General features: G+C 44.6%; 2 protein-coding genes across 11 annotated transcripts; one reads left to right on the top strand and one right to left on the bottom strand.

The window, feature by feature from the left end:
- Positions 1-208: 208 nt before the first annotated feature.
- Positions 209-19,237, bottom strand: LOC139769795 (carboxyl-terminal PDZ ligand of neuronal nitric oxide synthase protein). 10 transcript variants are annotated; one of them, XM_071701173.1, is made up of 13 exons: positions 18,970-19,237; positions 17,901-18,101; positions 15,429-15,576; positions 12,589-12,660; positions 12,384-12,473; positions 11,566-11,627; positions 11,162-11,270; positions 4,862-5,057; positions 4,541-4,665; positions 3,914-4,099; positions 3,375-3,557; positions 1,716-1,988; positions 209-1,480 (listed from the first exon to the last, which is right to left on the bottom strand). In XM_071701173.1, exons 3-13 carry the CDS (start codon positions 15,534-15,536, stop codon positions 977-979), a joined length of 1,908 nt encoding a protein of 635 aa, XP_071557274.1. In that variant the 5' UTR covers positions 15,537-15,576; positions 17,901-18,101; positions 18,970-19,237; the 3' UTR covers positions 209-976. The 10 variants fall into 10 exon arrangements, with proteins under 10 accessions (XP_071557274.1, XP_071557272.1, XP_071557271.1 ...); XM_071701171.1 differs by having other exon boundaries at positions 17,901-18,332; XM_071701170.1 differs by having other exon boundaries at positions 17,901-18,420.
- A 928-nt stretch (positions 19,238-20,165) lies between these two features.
- Rpl9 (ribosomal protein L9) lies at positions 20,166-22,106 on the top strand. Its single transcript, XM_071701182.1, has 4 exons — positions 20,166-20,281; positions 21,177-21,315; positions 21,557-21,884; positions 21,971-22,106. The coding sequence occupies exons 2-4, from the start codon at positions 21,178-21,180 to the stop codon at positions 22,075-22,077; spliced, it is 573 nt and encodes a 190-aa protein (XP_071557283.1). The 5' UTR covers positions 20,166-20,281; position 21,177; the 3' UTR covers positions 22,078-22,106.
- The last annotated feature ends 1,025 nt before the right edge of the window (positions 22,107-23,131 follow it).

A 23,131-nucleotide genomic window follows, 5' to 3' on the forward strand; every position in this document is an offset into this window, starting at 1 on the left:
TTATTCGGTGTTAAGCCAAGGGCAAGGCTAACACGAAGAACAAAGAAACAATTAATAAAATTAAAAGTTCCCTTAATAGAATATTTATGTTTCAAACTTTTCTATATAGGATACGTCGAATTAATTTAATTACTCTACTCGAATAATGGCGAAATGTGCGATACTGCGATGCGCATACAAGGACGGGGATAGGAAGTAATTGCTGCAATTCTGTGATCACGCTTATCTTTATTTTTACATTACTTAAAAATATACTGAAAATAAACTCTCTTAAGACGATTGGTACTTTTGGCACAAGTTCGTCCGCTAAATGGCGACCTTCTTACACATGGGAGTACACTGTAAATGTCGCGATACGAATAAATGTATATGAATTACGTATTACAATCCATCTCTTCGGACACGCGAGACGTGCGTGAGGTATACATCCACTAATTCGCCCGAACGCGACTACCGTTCCAATCTTTACAAACACTCCACGGACGTTACTCGTAAGATGCGAGTACAAACGAATGTACGATCTGTCGTAATCGCGATTCTCACGTTCGTCATAGGAACATCACTGTACTACGACGATTTATTGACTCTGCACTGAGAGACTCCGATACTAGAGCTCTAGTAAATCTTTGTAAAAGATATTCTCAAAATTCTTATTTCTTATTGGCAACAAATTTTCACTTGACAATTCGTTCGGTTTTTCCTACAATACAGTTTTACGTATCGAAAAATCATATGTTATACGCCTTAAAAATTTCTAAATATAACGTTTGGGATTCGAGTTTGAGCGGTCGAGGAGAAAATGCAAACCCTGTCATCCGTTAAATCAAAGATTCTCAAGTCACGCGTAACTTCCCTCATGATGACTAATAGTATACAGTTGGACATGCGTTCTCTTCGAATTCTAACGAAATTGTCGGCTTCGTTAATCGTTTAGAAGGTTATGCAGATTCGCATTATTGTACTGGACAGTGTTCTGTCATTTGGTCGTGTGGCGGGCCCAGGTCGTTCGCTGCATCTCGCTCATCAGGTCGTTGCGCGAGGGTAGTCGAGCGCTCGTCGTGCGGGAGGGCGGCGGACCTGAGGATCGCAGGATGGTCGCCAGACCTTTCGTACTCAGCAAATTACTCTTGTTGTCCTGGGCGCCGTGAGCCAGCGAACTTTGCTTCGTGTTCACTTTCTTGACCGTATTGCTCGCGCGTCTGCCTTGCGGTGGAGGATCCAGAATTATCGGTGGTATCTCGGAAAGGTCCTGCGGCCGTTCTTGCTTGGCCTTAACGTCGGTCGACGGATGAGCCACGTTTCTATCGTTGGTGCACGGCAAGGGCTTTATGAAAGCGTGGTCCGAATTATCTGTCCCGTAGTTCTCGAGCTTGTGAGCCATGACTGGCGACGAGGAGAAACTGTTCGGTTGAGAGACTCGCAGGGACGCGGAATTTGGGGACAGCTGGGCTGAATTCTGGAAAAGTTGCAAAGGAGACGCCTTTCGAAAATTAATGAGGCAGGATGTTAATTCGTGGCGTCAAGTGTCACGCGGAGCTTTTTCCCTTCTTCAAATAGCGTTGAAAATTTAAGCTACTTAAAATAAAGATAGTCATATTTACTAATTATTTATTATAAAAAACTATCCTGGTTTCTGGTCTCGTTTGGGATATACTTTTGCGACAAAATTAAAACGCCTACGTGTAAATCGAGTCTTGTGACGTAGAATTACTCACTGTCGGCCCGCTGCACGGAGGTAGAAGTAGACTTGGGCCCATCGCATAGGGCGACGGTGTGTTATAGGGCGATCTCTGGGGCTGAAACGGGCTTAGGTTGTGCAGCCTTTCCAACAGCTGCGTTTGGAACTGCAACTGATCGGCGGTGTTATTACTCTGAATTCCCATGGCGCCGAGACCACCGGGATACAGCGATTCCGGTGGATACGTGCAGTACGGAAAGGACGGCGGATCCAGTTCCCATGGCGAACTCTGGTCCCCGGTCCGTTGGCACTACCCAGAATACGCAGTTTGGGGAACATGATCTTTGAAGCCCATGATATTCAAGAGATACAAAATTGTCCTTCGTCTTTTATAGCTATTATATAATCGTATATACTTGTTCTTACAGGGGATCCTTGATTATATTCTTTAATCGAGAATCCAGAACAAGAAAGATATGTCATATCAATGTAGATCGTTTAGACTTGATATTTTCTGAATTGTAATAAATTGAAAAAAAAATCAAAGTGCTTTCCCGCTGTAAAACACAGACGTTCTGATTCATAAATATACATAGACGTTTTAAAATGTTTTAAGCTCTAGATTCGATCCATAAAGCATTAAAGATACAATATAATCAAAGATCACTCTATACGTATATTACATAATCTTGATTTTTAAATCTGGATATTTAAATATACGCAAATTTAAATTTGCAATATGAATCATTGAATTGGTTCGTACTAGAAAATGCGAATTATCCGAAAGATTTGTACATCTAAAACTCTTCACTCTGTGTATCTTTGTTCTCTTACCTCTTTCTATTCTGGGATATTTTATTGAATATTTTGGACCCGAGCCATCTTACGACGTCTGACTATGATCATTTACACCGATAGATTTTAGTAATGAGTGGTAATATTACCTAGCACTCGTTGGCAGCACGTACTCCGAAATCCCGTGTGAAGACCTGTTAGACAACACCGTCACACTGGTGCTTAATTTGTTATTAGATTAGTCGTATCTTAACATAAAATTCATTTTCATCGCAATCATGTACCTCGATGCAAATGCACGTGTAAGTAATCAAGAGACAAGGTATGTAATGCAACGCATTGCGTCAAATCTCACTCGCAACGTACAAAAACTCTTTCGCCCCCCGATTATTTTTACCGGTGTTAGTACAGATTTCGTTCAGCGATCTTTCTGATTGTTGTTTTGCAATTTTTGCGCCGTGAGGGTCGAGGCGCAAATGCTCGCGCAAAAAATGCAAATAGTCGAGGCTACGGCTGTTTTCGCCGTCGACGTCTTATCGGCACCAAACGAAAACGCCTAAAACATAGTGCGTGCACCGCTAAGTTATCAGGGCGTTATAAAAAGGAACATTCCGAGGTATGCACACATTCGCCGGTATAAAATGTAGGGGGGGGGGTGGAGCGGGGTGCAAAACCAAAAATGTATACAAAACGTTTTATTACAAAGTTAAAAAAAAAAGGAGAAAAATCGATACAAAAGGCGTTAACGGTATTAAAAGAGAGAAGAAGAGAGAAAAAAAGGAAAAGTACAAAATGCATTCTGTTAAACGTTAATTGAGATGCAACGCCGTTTCGGTCAGTCGGTGCTTCGATGCCAAACTCCACCGGAGCACTCGTGTCATGGAATTCGGTAGAGCGTTACCTGGCCGAGGCCCGACAGGTCGGAAACCGCCGCGTTCTGTTGCATGGACGCGGGCGTCGGGATTTGCGATTGCGAGGTGACGTGACCACCGGAAACACGCTCCTGTTCCCTCAGGTGGCCCACCAGCGCACTTATATGTTCTAGCAATTCTTTATTCTGCACTAGAAGTTGGTGCGTCCTCGCCTGAAACGAAAAAACAATCGCTTTCGTAAAGCAGTATCCCAATACCGTTAGAACTTTTCTGTTTATCGAAATTTCGTTAATAATTATTAATCGTGAACGTTTCAAGCACTTTCGCATTTTTATGATGAAAGTACGCGGACGATATTTTTCGAAGAACACGAACACAGAAAGATAGAAAAAAATAATTATTATCAAACGTATAAATCGTTCTGTTTCTGCTGAATTAGGTTCGCCTCGACAAATGAAGATAAATCTTCGATAAATTAGGTTCGATTGTACGGCGATAAATCGCGCGTAGGCAAGTGCTGGCGAAATATTTATGTGTTCTGGTAATTGATTTATACACTTATTTATACCTGAGCTTCGACGCGCGCTGCCGTTTCCGCCGCCAGCTGATCTTGAAGAAGTCGCGCATGGGCAACGGCAGCTCTGGTTTGTTGACTCTGTTGCTCCAAACGTTCTCGCAGGAGCTGTATTTCGTGCTTCAGGGCTGTTAATTCGCCTCCCACCAATAAACCTCCGCATTCGGAGGTTACCGTGCCCTGTGAGAAGGAAAAAGGGAAATAAATAAATCGAAATCTGTGAATTACATACATTATTGCAAATAACCGATAGATAACCGATAAAAGGAAAAGCGCTCGAGCTACGTACGCGTAAAAGCTACTTCAAAGTGCGAAGTGAATTGTCTCGGAATCCATAAGAATACAATAAGACACATTGTTACGAAATGAGCGAAAAGATACGTCTTGGAATTTACGAGTTGTACCTCTCGGCAGTGCTTGAGAAGAGCGGTAAACAATACCGTAAAGCAAGAGCAAGATAACGAGCTATTTTATTTTAAGGCTTTGACTTCATCGTAGCTGCCAAAGCATTTCACAAAGTATCTTTCACTTGCGTAGTACACAGGTTCGGTTAATGACGATTTAATTTTAAAAATAGCACACGCCGATTTAGTTCTATTTATACGTTTGTAATTGTCTCACCGACGGCGACTGTCTGATTGGTGAGGTAGAGGTTGTCGTCGCCGGTCCATCGTGCGATCGAAGTAGACAGGTAACGGACGTTTGCTCGGGAACAGAATCTTCAGTATCTCCCAACAATGATATGTCTGAAATGCAGGAGAAGCGACCGGCGTTATAAACAGAACAGAGCCGGAGATGAAAGTAAAAAGATCAAAGGGAAATCTTTTATAGCTGAGTTTGTTAAAATTATTTCTGACGTGGAATTAAAATAAATTCGAAAGGGACAAAATAGATAAAGGATCAGTTACGAAACAACAAGCAGCAGCATCATTTGACATTCACCTTTATGTACCGGCGGCGGAGAAGGCTGAGATTGCTCGTTAGGAATTTCGTCTTGGTCCTCGTAAACATCGCCGTAATTTTCACCATGATTCTCCCCGTCTTTCTCCCCTCGATCCTCCGTAGTGTTGTTTATGCTTAACTTATGGCACACCTCGAAAGCTTGCCCCACAGTTCGGACTACCCTCATCGCTTGACTCTAATTAAATCAGATTTATTTTATTTCCTCGCGAGTTCCAATTATCTCGCGTGCTATTTCGCGAGTACGCAGAAACAACATCATTATTATAATACAAATATATCTATTATAAAAAAAACTACGAGATTTCAGAGCAATAATATTACGAAGACATATCAGCGAGCTTCCTACGTCGGCCATTTCTCGATAACTCTATTCAATCGTTTGGAAAGCTATTTGATATTCACCTTTTCTTATATTCGAAGTCGCGATTGAATAGATTTTTACCTCGAGCTCATCGAGATCCTCGTTTTCCTCCTCGAAAGGATTTTCGTCGAAGCTGAGGTCGACGCTATTCTGCGCGTGTATCATTCTCGGCCGCGTCGATGGCTTGCGGGTTTTCAAGCCGTTGAAGGTCTCCGGTTCCTTGAAGGAGAGCTTCTTGCGTGGCCTAGGTGTTTCGAAGCCCAGAGGGCTGCTGGGGCCAGGATTTGTCGGCGTTGACGGCTCGGACGAAGCCGTCGCCGTGCTTCTCAAGGAATTCCTGAGCATGGCTTATCGTCTTTCGCGTCCTCTTCGAATTTCTACGCGTTTGCAGCCGCGGATGCTGTCATCCGCGTGATATCTCTCACGAGCTACATTTTTCTTTTTTTTTATTTAGATAATTCGTCATCTCGCAGCACAAAGGCGAATCGTTTACTCTGAGAGTTCCTTTGAACTTATTTCAGCCTGTCGAGGCCATAAAAAACGTAAACATGTATATAAAACTTTATATACCAGGTGATCCAAGCGAGCTAATGCGTACGAGCAATTAAACGTCAAGGATCTGCTTTGTCTTCTTTGTTTTCAAGTCTGATATAGAAATCTAGAGGTACCCCATTCTTTATCGTCACATTTTAATACTCCAATTCACGTAGCCTGTAATTAACATTCTGTTATCTAAAGTTTTGTTCGAAATTAAATGAAGAATAAAGCTTTATTGTCCGCTCTCGCGAAAGAAATTAATTCTCTTAGATTATTACTCCGAGATTATTTATGTCTTCAGACTTTTCCACGAGACTGCTCATCTGTATAAATCGGATATTTTATTCTTAACGTTTCATTACACTAGCAGGTCACGCTCCACATAAACTAATGATTTTTCAGAGAACTTTCGCGACTCGGAGAACGATCTGTGCATCCGGGATATTGCATTCTTTCGAATGTTTTCTTACCGGGCGTTCTACGTGGATATAATTGTGAAAATATAATCTTTTCGCGTATAAAATAACACGGCGGTCCATTAGGCGCGCGCGAGAACGTCAATGTATGCGAAACCGCGCGAATATTCGACGCGAATTATATTAAGTAAACATTTGCGGATGTCTAAAGTGCATTATCCCTGGCACCGACCGCTGCAGTAGTAATAGCGTTGCACCCCGACATTGACAATTCCCGGTAGACAATCGTAACCGCTGGCGCAAAAATCCCGGAACTTGATCGCTCTGACGCGAGATTTCCGCGTGTCTGCTCTCGGAAACTCTCGCGGGCAAAAAACCCGCGCCACATCCACGTGTCTTTCTCTCTCCACGTATCTATTTTACTTATTTTACATCCGCGGATGCAAATCCGCGATACACCGCGGCGTTCAAAGAATCCGCCGTTAGCGTGCATAATAACTGTCCGCGCGGATAGTTCTCAATTATAAATAGCCGTAGAATTCAATCTGGCAAATTCCCCGCTAAATTGTGCGTAATTTGGAAACTGTCGCGGACTCACGGTCGCCTCTCCCCGCGAAGAGTCGCGTATTGTCGCGCATTCTCTCGCGACTTCAGCATAAAAGATTCCACTCAAATTTTCAAATTGAGACCAAAAAAAAGAGAAAATTTGTAGGCGAAAAGCAAAGTTCGGTGCGGTTGTGACACCGTATATTTTTCATCTATCTAGGTCTAGATATTTAAATTACATATTATCCAAATGCATTTATATTTATAATATACCGCTTCTCCATATAAAGATAAAAAAGAATAATGTTGAAGATTAAAAATGATGTAGTTCCTAAATGTAAACTCTATATACACATTTCACCCTCGAAATTCTTTTTATCATTCTGTAAACGACGCCACAGAAAATCACGGAATAAGCGGACCAGTGATATATGATATATGAACTGAGAGATTCATTACGAGAATGCTAGCACATTATTGACCGGGCGTTTTATGCAGAAATTAATAGCCTGCTACTTTTCACATAAGTCATTCAATGGGAACACAATTTTGTTTATGATGTACAAAAGGTCAGAAGAGAAATAAACCACGGGGCAAAAAGTGAGGGATAAACACAATCACAAGTATCCTATAATAGCCTATAATGAAAACTTTAAATTCAATTTTAAGCTCTAACAACTTCTCTATCAACCTCGCACGATGATTTAAACCAGATGCCTCTCTAAACACGAGCGAACTAGTCACCGGTCAATAATATTCGGGCAACGAAAGACGAGCTGATACGTCGCCGGCCAGTAATGTGTCAAGTATATAAACGTGCGTTATGAAATTATTTTCCTGTAACGTTCCACACACGCGCCCGCATCGAGGTTGCTGCTTCTCAACTGGGAAAGGTATGAAAATAAACTCGTCAATTCGCCGTCGTACAAGTTATCGCGTATCTCAACACGTATCTCACTATTCGATCGTCAAAATCACTGGCGCACGCTCCTCCCGAGAGACCGAGAGACGGAGAGCGCGTCTTTGTTACGCTGCGCCACGCGCGAATCTCTTACCGTGCGCTGTCATGTTACGCGCGATCGCGCGTCTCGTAATCAAACAATCCTCTCTATTTCCACTCCGCACGCCACTCCGCGCATCTCTCAATTCCGCGCCCGATCGTTCAATCACCAACGTGACGCGGTGTTTAATCTCGCCGCTCGCGCAGCATCATCACACACTTCCACCGTTCCACCGGGGTCAGCGGGAGACCATCCGCAAGTTTCGCCTCGGGGTGCATCGTTGCGCCAGATTCATTTCGCGTGTCGGATATCGGGGGGGGGGGGAGGGGTAAGGGAGCGACGGGATCGAGGAAGGACGCGAGGGAAAGAAAAGGAAAATGGGGGGGAAAAAGAGGGAAGACCGGTAATCCGCGGATTTGTGTGTACGAGTCGTCGCGAACGGGAACGCGAGAGCCGAAGTTAACCGTGCGGCTTCCTACCGTGGTTTCTTGGCCGGCGGCGGCGTGCAGAGGCGCGCGAGCAACGCTCGCCCGCTCTCGTCCGCGGCTCCTATACCGCGCGCTTCGCTGGATTTTTCCTCCGGTTTATTTATAAGCGCATTAATATTCTCGCTTTCGGCCCGCTCAATGGCAATTCCTCGTCCCTCCCACTCCTCCTCCTTCTCTCACCTCCCGTCCGTCCTCGCGAGCCAAGCGCAAGACCCTCGTTTACGGCTCATCCTAAATAATTGATCCATTTCTTTTATCTTGTTACGAGACACTCGTGCACATCGTGCTCCTTCTTTATCTTCTTTTCCTCGAAGGCGTATAGCGATGAAGAGCGGAGCGGAAGCTACCCCGTTGATTTGCCGGCTCTCCGCTGTTCTCTTAACTGGAGTAGCAAATGGAGTGAATAGCGGAGAGTAAATAGCCGCGAGAACTTACTTGAGAATTCTAGATTTAAATCGGTCATTTCTGATATACGAACCGCGGCCGTGGGCGATTCTGCTCCTCGCTATCCCGTGTAGAATTGAGATATAGACAAGCGATTATTCTCGGATTAACTGCATTGTAGAAGTTGCTCGAGCAATTGCGTTCTACTATTCCATTTCTATATTCCATTTCGTGGCCATGACTATTTTAAAATTCAGTTTTCCAATTTTTTTGCAGAAGATATCGATTTTAGAAATATCTGCCTACTATTATTTCGCGTCTATTTTAATCCAGTTGTACAATTTTTATTTCGTCTCCTTCTGTGACATCAAATATTAAGCGACGGCTTCTTGTCAGATAATATTCTCTGGCTTTAGCTAAATGATCTATTTCCTGATCCCTTTCTCGTCAAACCGCGTATTAATAACTTCCCCATTTATATGCTTCATCTATTCTCTTAATTACATCTGTTCGGTCCTCTCTACCGTAGCGAGATTGATGGAGATTGTCTCGACTGAAGAAGCGCGAGTGGCTCGAGACGCTTTGTACTTCTGTGTCTGCGTCCAAAAGTAAATCGCGAGTCGCAGGGTAAGGGGCGCACGGACCGTGGAGAACGCGGAAAGCGACGACGAAATTCGCACGACGTATTTTACAGCCCACCCCGCCGCCGCGCCGCGACGCGGCGTGTCATTTAACGGTCGGCCGTTCGAGAACTCCTATATGTCTCCTGGCCGATAAATTATATATCGTCGCGTTCTCCACGGCAAGCGTTCTCCTGTGACAATTCGCAATTATCTTACGTAGCCCCGCGAAGTGCACGCCCCTACGGTATCGACCAAGTGAGTGGAACAAACTCCTCTGGAAATCCTCGGAGTCTATAGGCATAGTATGTAAAACTGTTACGTTACATTCTCGAGCGAACTGCTCAAGTTCACGGCGCGGCGCACGAAGTTCAAAGTGGAGCCGCGCCATCAGCGCGAACGGTGGATTCCAAGAGGGAATGGCCAAAAGAGGAAATAGCTCCAAAAGTAAACGACCTCGTATATACGCGAGCCCGAGTTCTTGTCTCGCGGAAAAGATAAGGCGAAAAAAAGCGGAAGTCCATTAGGTAGAGTAATCGTCGTCGAGAGTTCTCATCGAGAGGTTGACGTAAACGGCAGCAAATAGGGCGACTAGCAGCGGGGAATGGGAAAAAGCTTTTCGGAACTTTTGCCCGCATATATCGCAAGTTCAAAACTTCGGCCGACGCGGATATTTCTGCGGCATCCTAGATATATCGTCTCCTATGGTCGCCGGTTATTTCTGGATTCACCCAGATTTTCAAAGCGACCGGAATCCCCAAATAATCAACAAAGGAGAGGGACGAAAATGTCTACGTTCGCCGATATCTATCGGGATTCTCGTATGAAAACGCTCAGGATGCGCGCGCGCGCGCATGTGTATGTGTGTATGTGCAACGGGTACGTGAAAAAAATCTCTCCGTTCCCCTTCGTCAACGGCGGATCTTTCTCCCTCGAGCGACTTTTTGTACTCGCCCGCGGAAGAATTGCGTGATGAAGAATACCGGGCCCTCCTAAAGGTTCCGTCGCAGGTGAAACTCACTCCCCCTCCCTCTCCTCCGGAGAGCGTTCGGCAAGTTTCCGGATTTAAGGAGCCGCGCCGGATGCTGGTCACCAGCCCGCGCCGATGTCGCGGAAGATCGCGCCGGCCTATACCGGACTATTTTAATAACTCGGTGCCAAACAGCACCGTGCCGCCACTGCAAATACGCGACAAAACGACAACCGACGTCCCTCCCTCGCCCTCGGTCCCGTGGTCCCGTGGTCCCGTTACCACGCTACCTCCCCGTCGCGGTTTCACCGCGGGCCATCCCTCCGCCCACGCGAAAAAACGAAAATACACTCTCACTTCGCACAGGGATGCAGCGCGAACACACGGCGTCCCACCCTCCTGCCTCCTCCACCGCGCGAACCGTCGCCGTCGTCTCCGCAGACGGGGAAATGATCGGCGAAACGCGGGGGAACGGCGGGGTGCCGCCGAGGAGCCACCCGCGTTTATTTATAGGTTTACAATAACGTAACGTTGATGAAGCGCCAGGCGACGGGCGACGGGCGACGGGCGACGGGCGACGAGCGACGCGGGCTGCGTTGAATTGTCGCGGCGCGCACGTATGTACGATCTACGCACGTGCGCGACGTGTAAATCTTACGCCGGCTGTTGCATAGCGAAATGAGTCCGCGGAAATAGAAGAAAAATGGATGAGGATTGTCTAACTGGGACTCGCGACCGAGTTTCGTAATTGCACGTTTATTATCCTTTCCTTTTTTAATTTGTAAGTAGCGGAGTACAGAGAAGAGTAAATCCTAAAAAAATTGCGCGTGAATTCGTGTTGATTACGTCCGTGCGTGATTCTCTTTTAATGTACGAGATCATGTCCGATACAGGAAGCTCGAAGATATGTAGATTGAAGATGCGGTTATTATTGCACGAATAAAATTGCGACTCACCTTTTTGCTAGATTTGAAGACGTTACACTTGAAAGTATTGCTGCTCCCGTCACGGGCAATGTAACTAAATATTTTTAAATCGTGGCTGTCGTGCGAGACGTAGAATATCCTGAAAAATGAAAGAGAACGTACAATTCGGTTTTTGCTTTATTCAAAAATAATTTTGTGGCATCTCAATATCGCGCATCGTTTCCCGAGATTTTTCACGTAACACATCGTGATTGAGCACATGAGTTATTACAACGGTAACATCGTTGTTTTTGTGCGATATTTTCGACCGTATTCATTTACTGGGATTTCGATATTACGTAAAATAAATTGCAAAAGGATCTAATAAACGTAAATCGACTCGGTAAAGAAACAGTTAATGACGAGCAAGAGAGCGAACGCAACGAGAATCTCACCTGTATATCGGATGGTGCATCAGATATATTTTATTCTCATCCATCCATTGCTGCTGTTTCTTCTGCAAAAAAATCACGAACGGCGAGTCGATTACTTGGGGAATATTGTTAGCTAATATTGGCTGTTACCGCTATCTGTTGCCGTGTGTATGGCATCGAGAATATATAGCGCCTATGTGTATCAGGGCGAATACAACGTGGCGCTTGTCCAAAATCATTTCTCGTTATAAATTGCAACTGTTACGAAATGCGCGTCATCGAGAGCGTACGCGATTTCCCCTCTTCCCCAATATTCACCAATGACGTTGGTCTTTTTCTTACATCATGGAGATCTTACATTCGGTGTCGTCAGGAGGAATTTTTCCGCGTGCAAGAATTGAGCGCGATGTAGCAAACGAACAACGAAATCGCGTGCAGAAGGTATATTTATCGTCGTAACATCGCGGAAAACTGAAATCAATTGAATCAGAACGCATCTCGCGAGAAAGAACAACAGAGAAACGTGAGCTTCGGCAAACACCGGGGATTGAGCCTTTCAGAACTTTAGAATATTTAAATCGTTCGAATCTGTGCCACTGTGTGTGTTCTAATGTATTCCCCTCGGCTCCATTTCTTCTTCAAATTGCGTGATATATACCGCGGAGTCTAGCAGATGCACTTTACTCGCTTAATTGTGAATGCACGAGAATTAGCTTATCCGGCTTAGATAGGGGTTAATTAGATGATTTGAGATTAATAGCGAGATAAACGCGTTCAATCATATGTGCGACTACGAGCAAAACGTAGCGGCGTTAGCTCGTTCAACAAGGATTACTTACCTTCTTTTTCCGTAGGGTCACTTTCAGCCCGTCCACCGAGACTTCCAGCGTCACTTTCTTTTTCTTGATCCCTTTGGCTTTAAACTCGTACTGCGAATCAAACGAGTTCGGATTAAATGAAGCGATCCGCGGTTACGAAGACAGACAGAGCTGTACCGCGCTGCCTCTCTAACTGGGTTAATTAGCTATTACGCGGTATACTCACGCGGATTCTTCGCATCGCCGCCACGATCTCCACTCGGCTAGTCGGTCGCGGAACCTCCATAGAGCCGATGAACTGAAACGGAAGAAATGTAGCGGCTCGTTCAGATAACAATTGCCTGACAATTCGCTGGGTGAAGGATAAGGTAATATACGACTTTCTTTCTCTTAGAGAAAACGGTATTTATTTTTTCTCTCTCGATAGGTTCGCGGAGAGTTCGCGATGCAGCATCAATCATTGATCCATGTTTCTTCTCAAAAAGTTAAGATTAATTTTCTCAAGTGTCTGAAGAGTGACCTTACACAACTGGCGTGTTGCAATCACTCAAAACACATTCTTCGACGCCGAATTAAAGGAAACGATAGCGATCTAACAATAAGAGAAATTATATCAGCTCGTGAGACATGATTTTCCGTTAATCGTCTCGCTGGGACAAATGTCACAAACTTTACAATGAGATCTCGAACGCAGATCGCCCCGCTTGTAATTTGCGAACGTACTATACATGTAGTTACGCTGCCATAATTATACCGCGGGTGGAGCACTACGGTCCGCGACGATCTGTATTTAGAATTCCCCCATTGAAAGCGATGGTCTCGGCCACGTGTTCGGGTGATTCGACGCACACGTGGTGTTCTCCCACGCACACGATTGCGACAGGAAGAGGACGGTTTCTTTGTAAATTTGCGATCGATAACTGCGGCGGCGGCGTCTCGCGCGATAACCGAGAACGAATTGAGGAGGAGCTACTCGCCGCGTCTTCTTAACTCGCGTGTTTCTCATCGTTGATTCATCATGGGGGAAAAACCTCCGCTTGAATCGACGTATCCCGCGTGTCGCTTGATATAAATGGATTGAAATAAATTTCATTATCGCGGACCGCGTTTCCCGCCGTTACAATTCCATAAGCAATACGTACGTTTTACTTCGTACGTAGATGCAATATTAATAGCAAAGTTTCTCTCTTTCTCTTTCTGCGGATCGATTTGTATTTATAGCCTAAGCGCTAAAATCTGATTCTCGAATAGCATTCTATGCACAATATTCTCATACGAGATATATTACATTCGAGATCAAGTTAATTTTTAGCACTAAATGCAGAATACAAAAACACAAACGTAAATATAATCTGCCAGTCCTTTAATTTATTTCTTACTTCAAGATTCACTTAATTACAATTATCTATGGATATAATTAATACAATTATCTATGGATTAGGCAAAATTGTTTTTTTTTTTTAGAATATAAATAACAAGATTATTGTTTTCTTTGTGCCATTAAAGGAACACTACTGGGAAAGAAAGGGGGTCAAAATCCTACTAGTTGATCATTGAATTCGCGTAAAGACTCGATTCGCAGGACGCTCCCCCTCGAAATTTCATTTTCGGGATTACCTTCTCGACTGCCAAATAAACGAAGTGTCGTTTAAAGTTCTATGAACCGAGAAGGTTTGAGAAACGCTCCTTCAGAGAGTACTGTCCGCGGTTCGGGTTACCTACGTAAGCGCGAACGTCAACGACGTCGAGCACGCGGCGTAAATCAGAGGTCGGAAATTCCCTGCGCGCGGGATTTACGAGCGCGATCGCGAGCACACAAAAGCTTTAACCTTTCTCAGGAGAAGTGCCACCGAAATAAACACGTGCACGATACGATGACGTCACGGAGAACGCGCGAAAGCGGGCGAACGGCGTCGTCGTCCAGAAATAAGCCGCCCGGTATCGCCGGCTGTCGTCGCAATTGTTGCACCATCGACGACGACGTAAAAATATGTATATTATTATTCCGGTACGCGATCGCCGAGTGTTTCCTAGAATCGATTTCGTTCAGCGAGACCGGGAACCGATGGTATTGTCTTGGCGCGCGTTACGTTAACTCGTTCGCCACCATCGGAGACTGCAGTTTGCCAGTCCGCCTCACGATTCAGTCCCGTTGCAAGAGGATCGCTGCGAGCTCTTTATTGCCTATTGTGAGAAATAATACCAGAAACGCGCTAAGAAAATAAGGTACCGACTGCACGTCCCCGTCTTTTTTTTTTCCTCCTCTCGCTACGAAGTTTTTCAAACTCGCGAGGCGCGTTTCATCTCGCAGCATTATCCGAGGGTGTCGCCCGCGTAAACAAATTTTCATCCCTTTCCCCGCGTCATTAATATACTACCGCGCCGATAATATACTACAATAGCTCGCGGAAACGGGTCTAAGAAGGCGCGAAAATTCTTTCTTAGGCGCAACCGTGTCAAAGCAGATGCCTTCGTTCCCATCGCACGGCGGTCAGAGGAACGAAGCGTGGTTTATAGTCGACATACATTTTCCTCTGACGTGAGACGCTATCGACCGTTAGTGTTGCTATTTTCTGAAAGCGCGTGCACTCGCTCCGGCGCAAAGCGCACGAGGGAAAACTTTTTGCGATTAGAAATCGGCATCACGTTTAAACGTTATCGGGCCAATTCGGCGATATTACGTCAGTGGGAAGATCAATATCTGTCTCTCTCTCTCTCTCTCTCGGGCTCGGGCACAGCTGTGCTTCGAAATTTTCCATAAATTCGAGCGAGAGATCGCAGCCTAGCAGTAAAACGTTTAACGGCCACTTCCCAGCTGAATGTTTCTTAAACATTTTTATTTTATGTCTTTGACGAGAAATCGTATTTTCAGCGTAAACTCGCGGACGCGCGCGATCGGAAATATAGAAACTGGGAAGATGGGAGGCTGGCGAGGCCGCAAGGTGTAGGCTTCAGGTCGGCAAGCGTTCCGAGACGAGCTCGCCCGAGAATTGAGAAAAACGAACGCGATGAGAGGCCGGAGGTGCGCGTATGGACCGAAGCGGATAAGAAATCACCCCAGATTACCTTGGCGTGGAACACGATTCCGCGGTGGAACGCCTCCTCGCTGTGCAGCGGTATTCGCGTGTCGTACTCGTCATTATGTACGAGGTTGTACTGCTTCTTAGAGGGCATGCTGAGCCCAGCTGCATTCGACTACGCTCGTCCAGCCTGGCTGCAATTACAATAAACGGTCCATTAGCATTCTCATGCGTGGATAAATGTCCCACCTAACGCTCGTCTCTAACAAATAAGGTAGTTGTCGAATTTCAAGGAAAAATTCGTACCTCGAAGCTAAATAAAAACGTGAGAAACCGACTAGTGAAATTAAATGCGGAACGCCGTAAAGCATCGCTCGATGACATTTGCATGATTTCTCGCGGCGAGAATGCCCGAATCATCGCTTTTAATCTATAAGTATATAGAAGCGGTTGCTACCAGAATCAGTAAAAAAAAATAATTAATTCAAGTTTAAATCTGTCCTTCCTTCCAGTCCTGCATTTAGAAGTAACGAATTATCTCATTTCAATTTTGCTTAATTCTAACCGACACAATCCGTACTCTCCCTTCTTTGTTTCAAAAATCGAACAGTTAAATTAACAATTAGGATACGTCTAGATCTTGGGATACGTTTAGCGTTTTCTGAAAATCAGGAAATATATCAGGAATCATACTTTTTATAAGAAGCCGTCAATTTTATTTTTTTATCGGGAACGATTCCAAGTCGGCGAGGAAAATAAGTAAGCCGCGGCGCAATGAGCATGATACATGCGTGTTATTTAAACCGCGCGTTCGTGACTGCGCAGCATATATAGTCATTTTCGATGCACTTAAAAGGTACACGATAACTCGTAAGCGCTGATTTCCTATCGTAAGCGCATAGCTGCTGTTTCATTCACGGTACACCGCGGGTATGTTTACCGTAGGCGTGTAATTCACGGATAACGATCCAATTTACGCGATTTGATATAGTGGTGTTAGAGCGCGACTGGAATCGTGAAATTTTGTGAATTCTTATGAAATATACCTTTCCCTACATTTCCATTTAAAAAAAAAAGTTCTACGTAGATAATTAAGAGTTGTACTTGTACAGGATGTAGAGGAATGCGTATTGAGCGTAATATGCGTTCGTTTATGCAAAACTGACAAAAGTAACGATTTTGAGAGCAAACGAACGAGAAATAAGATTTTTAAGGTCGCGAACAATCTATAAAAATCACGATACCGAGAAGAAAAGATACTGTTCGGTGTAATGCGTACCAGGGCATATCGACGAACAACCCTCAATGTTAAACCCGAGTTTTCGTTTTATAACACGCGATCGGACAAAAGTTAGTATCTTTTAAATTATTTCTCGACATTTTAAAGTACATATAATTCCTCGACACTTTTAAAGTACGGTGTCCTTGGCAAACCCTTCCTTTTTTTCCTTTTTTGAAAGAGAAATTCTTTTCAAGCACGCGAGAGAGTCGCGCGATCGCAGGCCGGGGGAGCACTCCTCGCCTTTCAGAAACCCGGGGAGCGCTCGCGGTTCGTGATACCGAAAGGGGAGCCGCGCCGTTTCCGCCGCGCGAGATGCATCATCGAAGGAGATGCCCCTTTGTGCACGCGCACCTGAGCTAAGCGGCGTTCATACCGGCGCGGCGCGTAAGCGGCAGACAAAGAGAATCCGTATACGCGCACTTGCACTTGCAGACGCGGTAAATGCCTGCGGAGATACGCGGCGGCGCGCCGCGGCGGTGCACGTGCGGCGCATACGAGGAAGCTGTTTCAGGATCACCTGTTTGTAATGCGCGAGCATTTTCCGTGAGAACGCGCGGCGTTGCAATCCGAGATTTTAGATACGAGAGTCGCGTGAGCGCGGTAAAGAAAAGGAATGTCTCTCGATGCCTTCGGCAGAGAGCAAAATCGCTACGTAAATGATTGAAAAGAGCCGTGCGATATGCGACGCTTCCGTCGGGGAAGAAAGCCCCGATTGCGTAATAATATTGACGGGGGATGGAAAACCGACTTTTTTTCGTGCGATCGTAGAAACGTCGCGATTTTCGAGCGATTTAGCGTTCGCGCAAAATCATGGAGATTATTATAGCGCACGTGAATTAAGTCTCGGTGCAGGTCTTCACTACAAAACGCGCGGGGAATTAATATAAATTTCACGATTATTTCACGCCGGATGCATGTCGAATGATGAATGAAGCGCTATCGCGTTACGTTCATATAAATAAAATCTTGTCCGCGTCCAAGATCAAGAGGTGTCCGCTGCGGGCACCACGTGCTTTCCACCGCAAGGTGCGCAGCGCGGGTTCGACGAACCGAAAAGACTTCGTTCTCCATTCGAGGACGAGTTCCTTCGCGAGGTGCCCCAGCGACGACTCGTTCGACGAGAGAAGGCAAGGCAAAAGAAAAGAGAGAGAGAAAAAAAAAAGAGAGCGAGAGAAAGAGAAAAGAGGGATGGAGAGAGAGAAACACACGGTCGAAAGTTCTCCCGGGCGGTCTTACCTAAAAGCTGATTGGACGATCGGCCGGCGTTGGTTCCGTTCATTAACCGCGGTAATGCGTCTGCTCGGCGCGGCACGGCCGGATGACGACGACGGACCCCGCGCGAAAATCGATTTCACGTGTGAACGCAGCCTTACGGTGGCGAGTAGGCCGGTCAGGCGAGAGGGGTACGCTCGCGTTCGCGCACGCATTCGGGTTCCGCTGTAATAAAGGCGGCGAGGAACCACCGACGACGAGCCATACCACGTTACACAGGCACACAGAGAGTCTCCCGGTCGCTCGTTCGCTCGCTCGCCTCGGCAGGTAGAGGCCAGTCCTCTCGCTCTTTCTCTCTCTCTTTTTCTCTCTTTCTCCCTCTTTCTCCCCCTCTCTCTTTTCTTGGAAACAGATGACAGCGGCACGGTCACCGCGGCTCACCGGACGCTCCGTGTCCTGCGGGATTACACGGGATAACTACTCCGGTCATTTTATATCGCGGGAAAAAGAGTCACTGAACGCGAACTACCGCGGTGATCACTCCCTGCGAGATTATCAGTATTATCACACTCGAATTCGGCGGCTCGTGGAGTAAGCTGGAGCTCGAGCGTTGCGACGAGGCGCTCGATGAGCCGCGCGCGGCCAGCGACGAGACAATGAGGAATTCGAGAAGGGAAGGATGGGATGAGAAGAAAAAAAAAAGAGGAAAGAAGAAGGGAGGAGATCCGGAGCGAGAGAGGACGCTCGCGAGAGTCGCGAGAAAGAAGGGAGTGGAGAAGCTGCGGCTCGCGCGAGGCGCGAGCGACAGAATAATATTTATACTGGCATAGGCACGACGTGTTCTCGGCTTCTCGGAGTTCTCGGCGGCGGTGGCGGCGGCACCACCAACCTCCAACGTGCGCCTCGCGCTGCGCAAGCCGCGCACTCGGGCTCGGGCTATCCCCGCTCGATCCCCGAGGAGTCGATAGAGCGCAACAACGCGCGCGCTACCGCGCCTCGCGCCGTCGGGGCTCGGGCACGGGCCCCCGAGAGAGAGGGAGAGAGAAAGAAAGAGAAGGAGAGAGAGAGAGAAAGAGAAAAAATATGTGTGTACCCCGCTTGTGCCGCGCAGCGCAGCGTAGTCACGGGACGGGAAACCGCGTACTGCAAGTCTGCGCCTCTGCGCTCTGCAAAGAGCGCGAGGGGCGCGCGCTCGCGCTCGCGTACACGTTCGACCCGGGGGGGAAGGTAGTCGCGGCGACGACGCGGACGCACCATGCGCGAGCGTTAGCGCGCGCAGGGCCCTACGGAGTACGGACGCGGCATCCCCACATTCCCCACCGCGAGTGGCACCCGGCGTCGCACTGACCGCCGACCGCCGCCGCGACCCTGTATTCCTGTATATAGCCGCGGCTTGTGCCCCGCGCGCGCGCGCACCTCTGAGGTGGCGCGCGGTCGCGTCGGTCGTCGCCGAGCGCGGCCGTGCCCGAGGTCGCGACCCACGACCAACGACCGATGCGCGGAAACGGAGAACGGAGGGATTCTTCTCTCCACTCCACTCTCTCGACAGTCGACAGTTTCGACTGTTCGACAGCGGACGAAGCAGACCACGTGACCGTCCGCGTCGACAGTAGTGACAGTACCGTGCTCGGACGCGACGATGAGCGGCACCCTTGGACCTCGCGTAATTTTTTTTTCTTTTTTTTTTCGTGCTGTTTATATAAGCGATATGCATTAAACGCTACATTAAAAACATGTATTAATTTTAGATATGGACTTTATTCGACATTGTAAATTGAAAGGAATAATATAAGTCGCGGTGACAAAATTAATGTACTAAAGTATTACTTTCTTTTTCTTATGTTTTGAGATATATTTTCCCTTAATCACTACGCCTTGCAAATTAACGACAAAATGAACGATCTTACTCTACTTTGGCGAGTCCAATATTATTCATTCCGATTCTGGAGAAGTCTAACAAGCCTATATTTTCATAATTGTTTTCTTCAGATTGAAAAGCTCGCACAATACGAAGATTCAGAGAACATTATTTGAATTATTGAACTTTTTCGTGAATTATTTCAACATATATGATATTATGTCGTACTTTTAGATAAAGTGTATATGCACCATTTAATGGCGTATCTCAGGATCTTTTACTTTATCAAACTTTGTATCGTTAAATAATAAATATGTGGATTTAACATAAGAGAGAGCAAAACTGAAACAAAATTCAAATATAAAAATTCAGAGATAAAAAAATCTTGTCCAATCGCCATCGTCGGAAACATAACTGAAGTGCAACGGTAGGGTACCCGTGTGCCGTTCTATCTCTTCGTTATACCACAGGTTATACGAGCCTACGAGCGTTGGTAGATTTCCCCTCTCCTTGCCTCGATCTTTTCCGGTGTATGGTGGACCGCTAGGTAACGAAGTTTTTACGATGAAAAATATTTTGTAGAATCCGCAGCAATCCGTCGATGCGTCCAATATAGTAATTCGACATTGTGTGTTTTTCGCATTGTCATATTTCACTCTTTCGCCGCAAAATATTATCTTTTTTTTTTTATTAGCTGTTTAATAACAACGAGGTGCACGCGCTACGATTGTCGAGTCGCTTTGAGATTTACATGTATTTTTATTTAAATAAAGGCATACAAGCGAAGGTACATATGAAAAATTAATACGCAAATTTGCGAAAAATCACGCAACTTCTATTCATCTATCTATTCTATCTGATCTATCGATTCGTGTGAACATGTGGTATTAAACGCTACTAACCTGATCTAACCTATAAGCTAGTAAACTATTGAGAATCGTAAAGAATGTGTTCCACCTGTGTGTTATAATAAACGATAAAATTGCCAGCGATATATTCTTATTGCAAGTTATGTTGTGCAGTGAGAATAAGAGTTCTTATTTTTAATGGCGCTATATTTATTGATAAAAGGGTAGTAAATATAAACAATTGTAGCACGTAGTTTTCAAACTTTTGTAATTAAAGACACACCTACATATTTGTATTTTCTGACTCAATTTATATTTATCGTATTCCTTGACGGAAACATAATTATCAGGACTTGAAAAAAATCTAGCAGCTAGATAATCGCTACTGTCAATACTGTTGTTTTCTATAATTACAGTACCCAGGTAGCAGAGTGACGTCAAATGACGTCTTAATAACGTCTTAATGACGTCTCTAGACGTCAATTAGACATCTTTAGACGTTATTGTGCTACCTGGGTACTACATCTTATGGCAGTCTAGGCATAGGTCGTATGTTACAAAAAGTGTAAATATATGAAATTATTTATGTTACAGAATGAAGCAAATCGTTACTAATCAAACGGTTAAAATCCCAGAGGGATTGACTGTTACCGTCAAGTCCCGTCTGGTAACGGTGAAAGGACCGAGAGGTATATTGAAACGATCCTTCAAGCACCTTGCGCTTGACATTCGTGTAAGTAGAACATTATTATTACAAAAGATATGATGTGTTTCTTGAAAAATTGTCTTCCAGTAATCGTCTAATTTTAAACGAACAAACTGGAGTAAGTGTATCCATTGTGATGATAATTTGGATTCCCCTTCATTTCCCATAAATGATAAATCCACATCTGAAATATTTGTAATTTATATGAAAATGTTGCAACATTTGTATTTATGTCTTATAAGTGAATATTCTTTATTCTGTATTTCAGATGATCAGCCCGAGGTTACTGAAGGTAGAAAAATGGTTCGGTACGAAAAAAGAATTAGCTGCTGTTCGTACCGTGTGCTCGCACATCGAGAATATGCTTAAAGGCGTAACAAAGGGCTACCAATATAAAATGCGAGCTGTATACGCCCACTTTCCTATCAATTGCGTGACTACGGAGAGTAATACAGTTATAGAAATCCGTAACTTCTTGGGCGAGAAATTCATACGCCGTGTCAAAATGGCACCAGGTGTGACTGTCGCAAATTCCGGCAAACAGAAGGACGAGTTGATCATAGAAGGAAATTCCTTGGAGGACGTATCTCGTTCAGGTAAATACTTTATACATATAAGTACCGGTAGTTTTCGAACAAATAAATAAACTTGGCAACGTTAAACATTGTATTCTATATTTTAGCTGCTCTCATTCAACAGTCAACGACGGTAAAGAATAAGGATATTAGAAAGTTTTTGGATGGACTTTACGTGTCCGAAAAAACAACAGTTGTACAAGATGATGAATAAATTCTTCGATATATGACTGGACAATAGAATTTATTAATGCACATATTTTTATTGACCCAATATTGAAATAAAAATGTACAGTTTTTAATTGTCTCTATCAACGTTACTTTGATACCTTTAGGCTATGCACATAAAAAATAACTGCGATTTAGTGTATATATGTCTTATTATAATGTTTATTACCATTTTTATTATTATTTTTCTTGAAACTTACAGTTTTTAATTGTTTCTGTCAACGTTACTTAGCTTTAAGCTGTGCACACAAAAAATAGCCCTGATTAAGTGTAGATATGTTTTATTATCATTTTTCTTGAAAATGGTCTCAAGAAAATGAATTTTCTCGAATATTTTGGTGTTTTAGTAAAATGTATGAATCCAAAGAAAATTGTTCAGAGATTTAGTTCTTTATTAATTCTTCAATAAGAGTATGACTACTATAAACTTTTATGTAGGTAGATAAATTATTAATTGAACTGCCGGGAGGATTCGTTGCAGCGACATCAAGGACATGTAAGCGCGGTTGATAAAGATGCGAGGTTAAGTCAACAGTCGTGCATCTTATTGTGATAATAATAATCGTTTGAATTTATTTTAGCAATATCAATGCATTATTTCACTTTATATGCGGAAACGAAACATATTAACGTTGAAAAGAAGCGCGCGAACAAAAAAAACGATAGTTATATCCATTCGCAACATAATTTAAGAAATCTATTTTATGTTTGTAATTGTGCCGTGCGTTTTAGAAGCTTTAAAAAAATTTTATTTCGTGTATTGTATTACTCAAACGTAGAATCGCGCGGTATACGTTGCTTGCGAAGAAATTGATGCGCATTTCTACGAGCTACGATCCTATAATTGCAAATTAGAAGGTGTCACAATAATGAATTCTAATTCACACGCAGACTGATTGCAGATATGTCTTGATTCGTCACGAAAAGCGATTTGAATAGAGAAGAAAGAAACAATGCGTATTTCAACAGGAGTAAAAGTCACTGTTGTAAGTCAGAGTTGCATAATCTTCCCCAGTCTCATTTTTCTGATAACAAATTTC

Source organism: Temnothorax nylanderi, unplaced genomic scaffold (assembly GCF_030848795.1).
Source record: "Temnothorax nylanderi isolate EJ_2023f unplaced genomic scaffold, tnyl_v1.0 TNYL_tig0024_pilon, whole genome shotgun sequence".
Classification (NCBI taxonomy): Eukaryota; Metazoa; Arthropoda; class Insecta; order Hymenoptera; family Formicidae; genus Temnothorax; species Temnothorax nylanderi.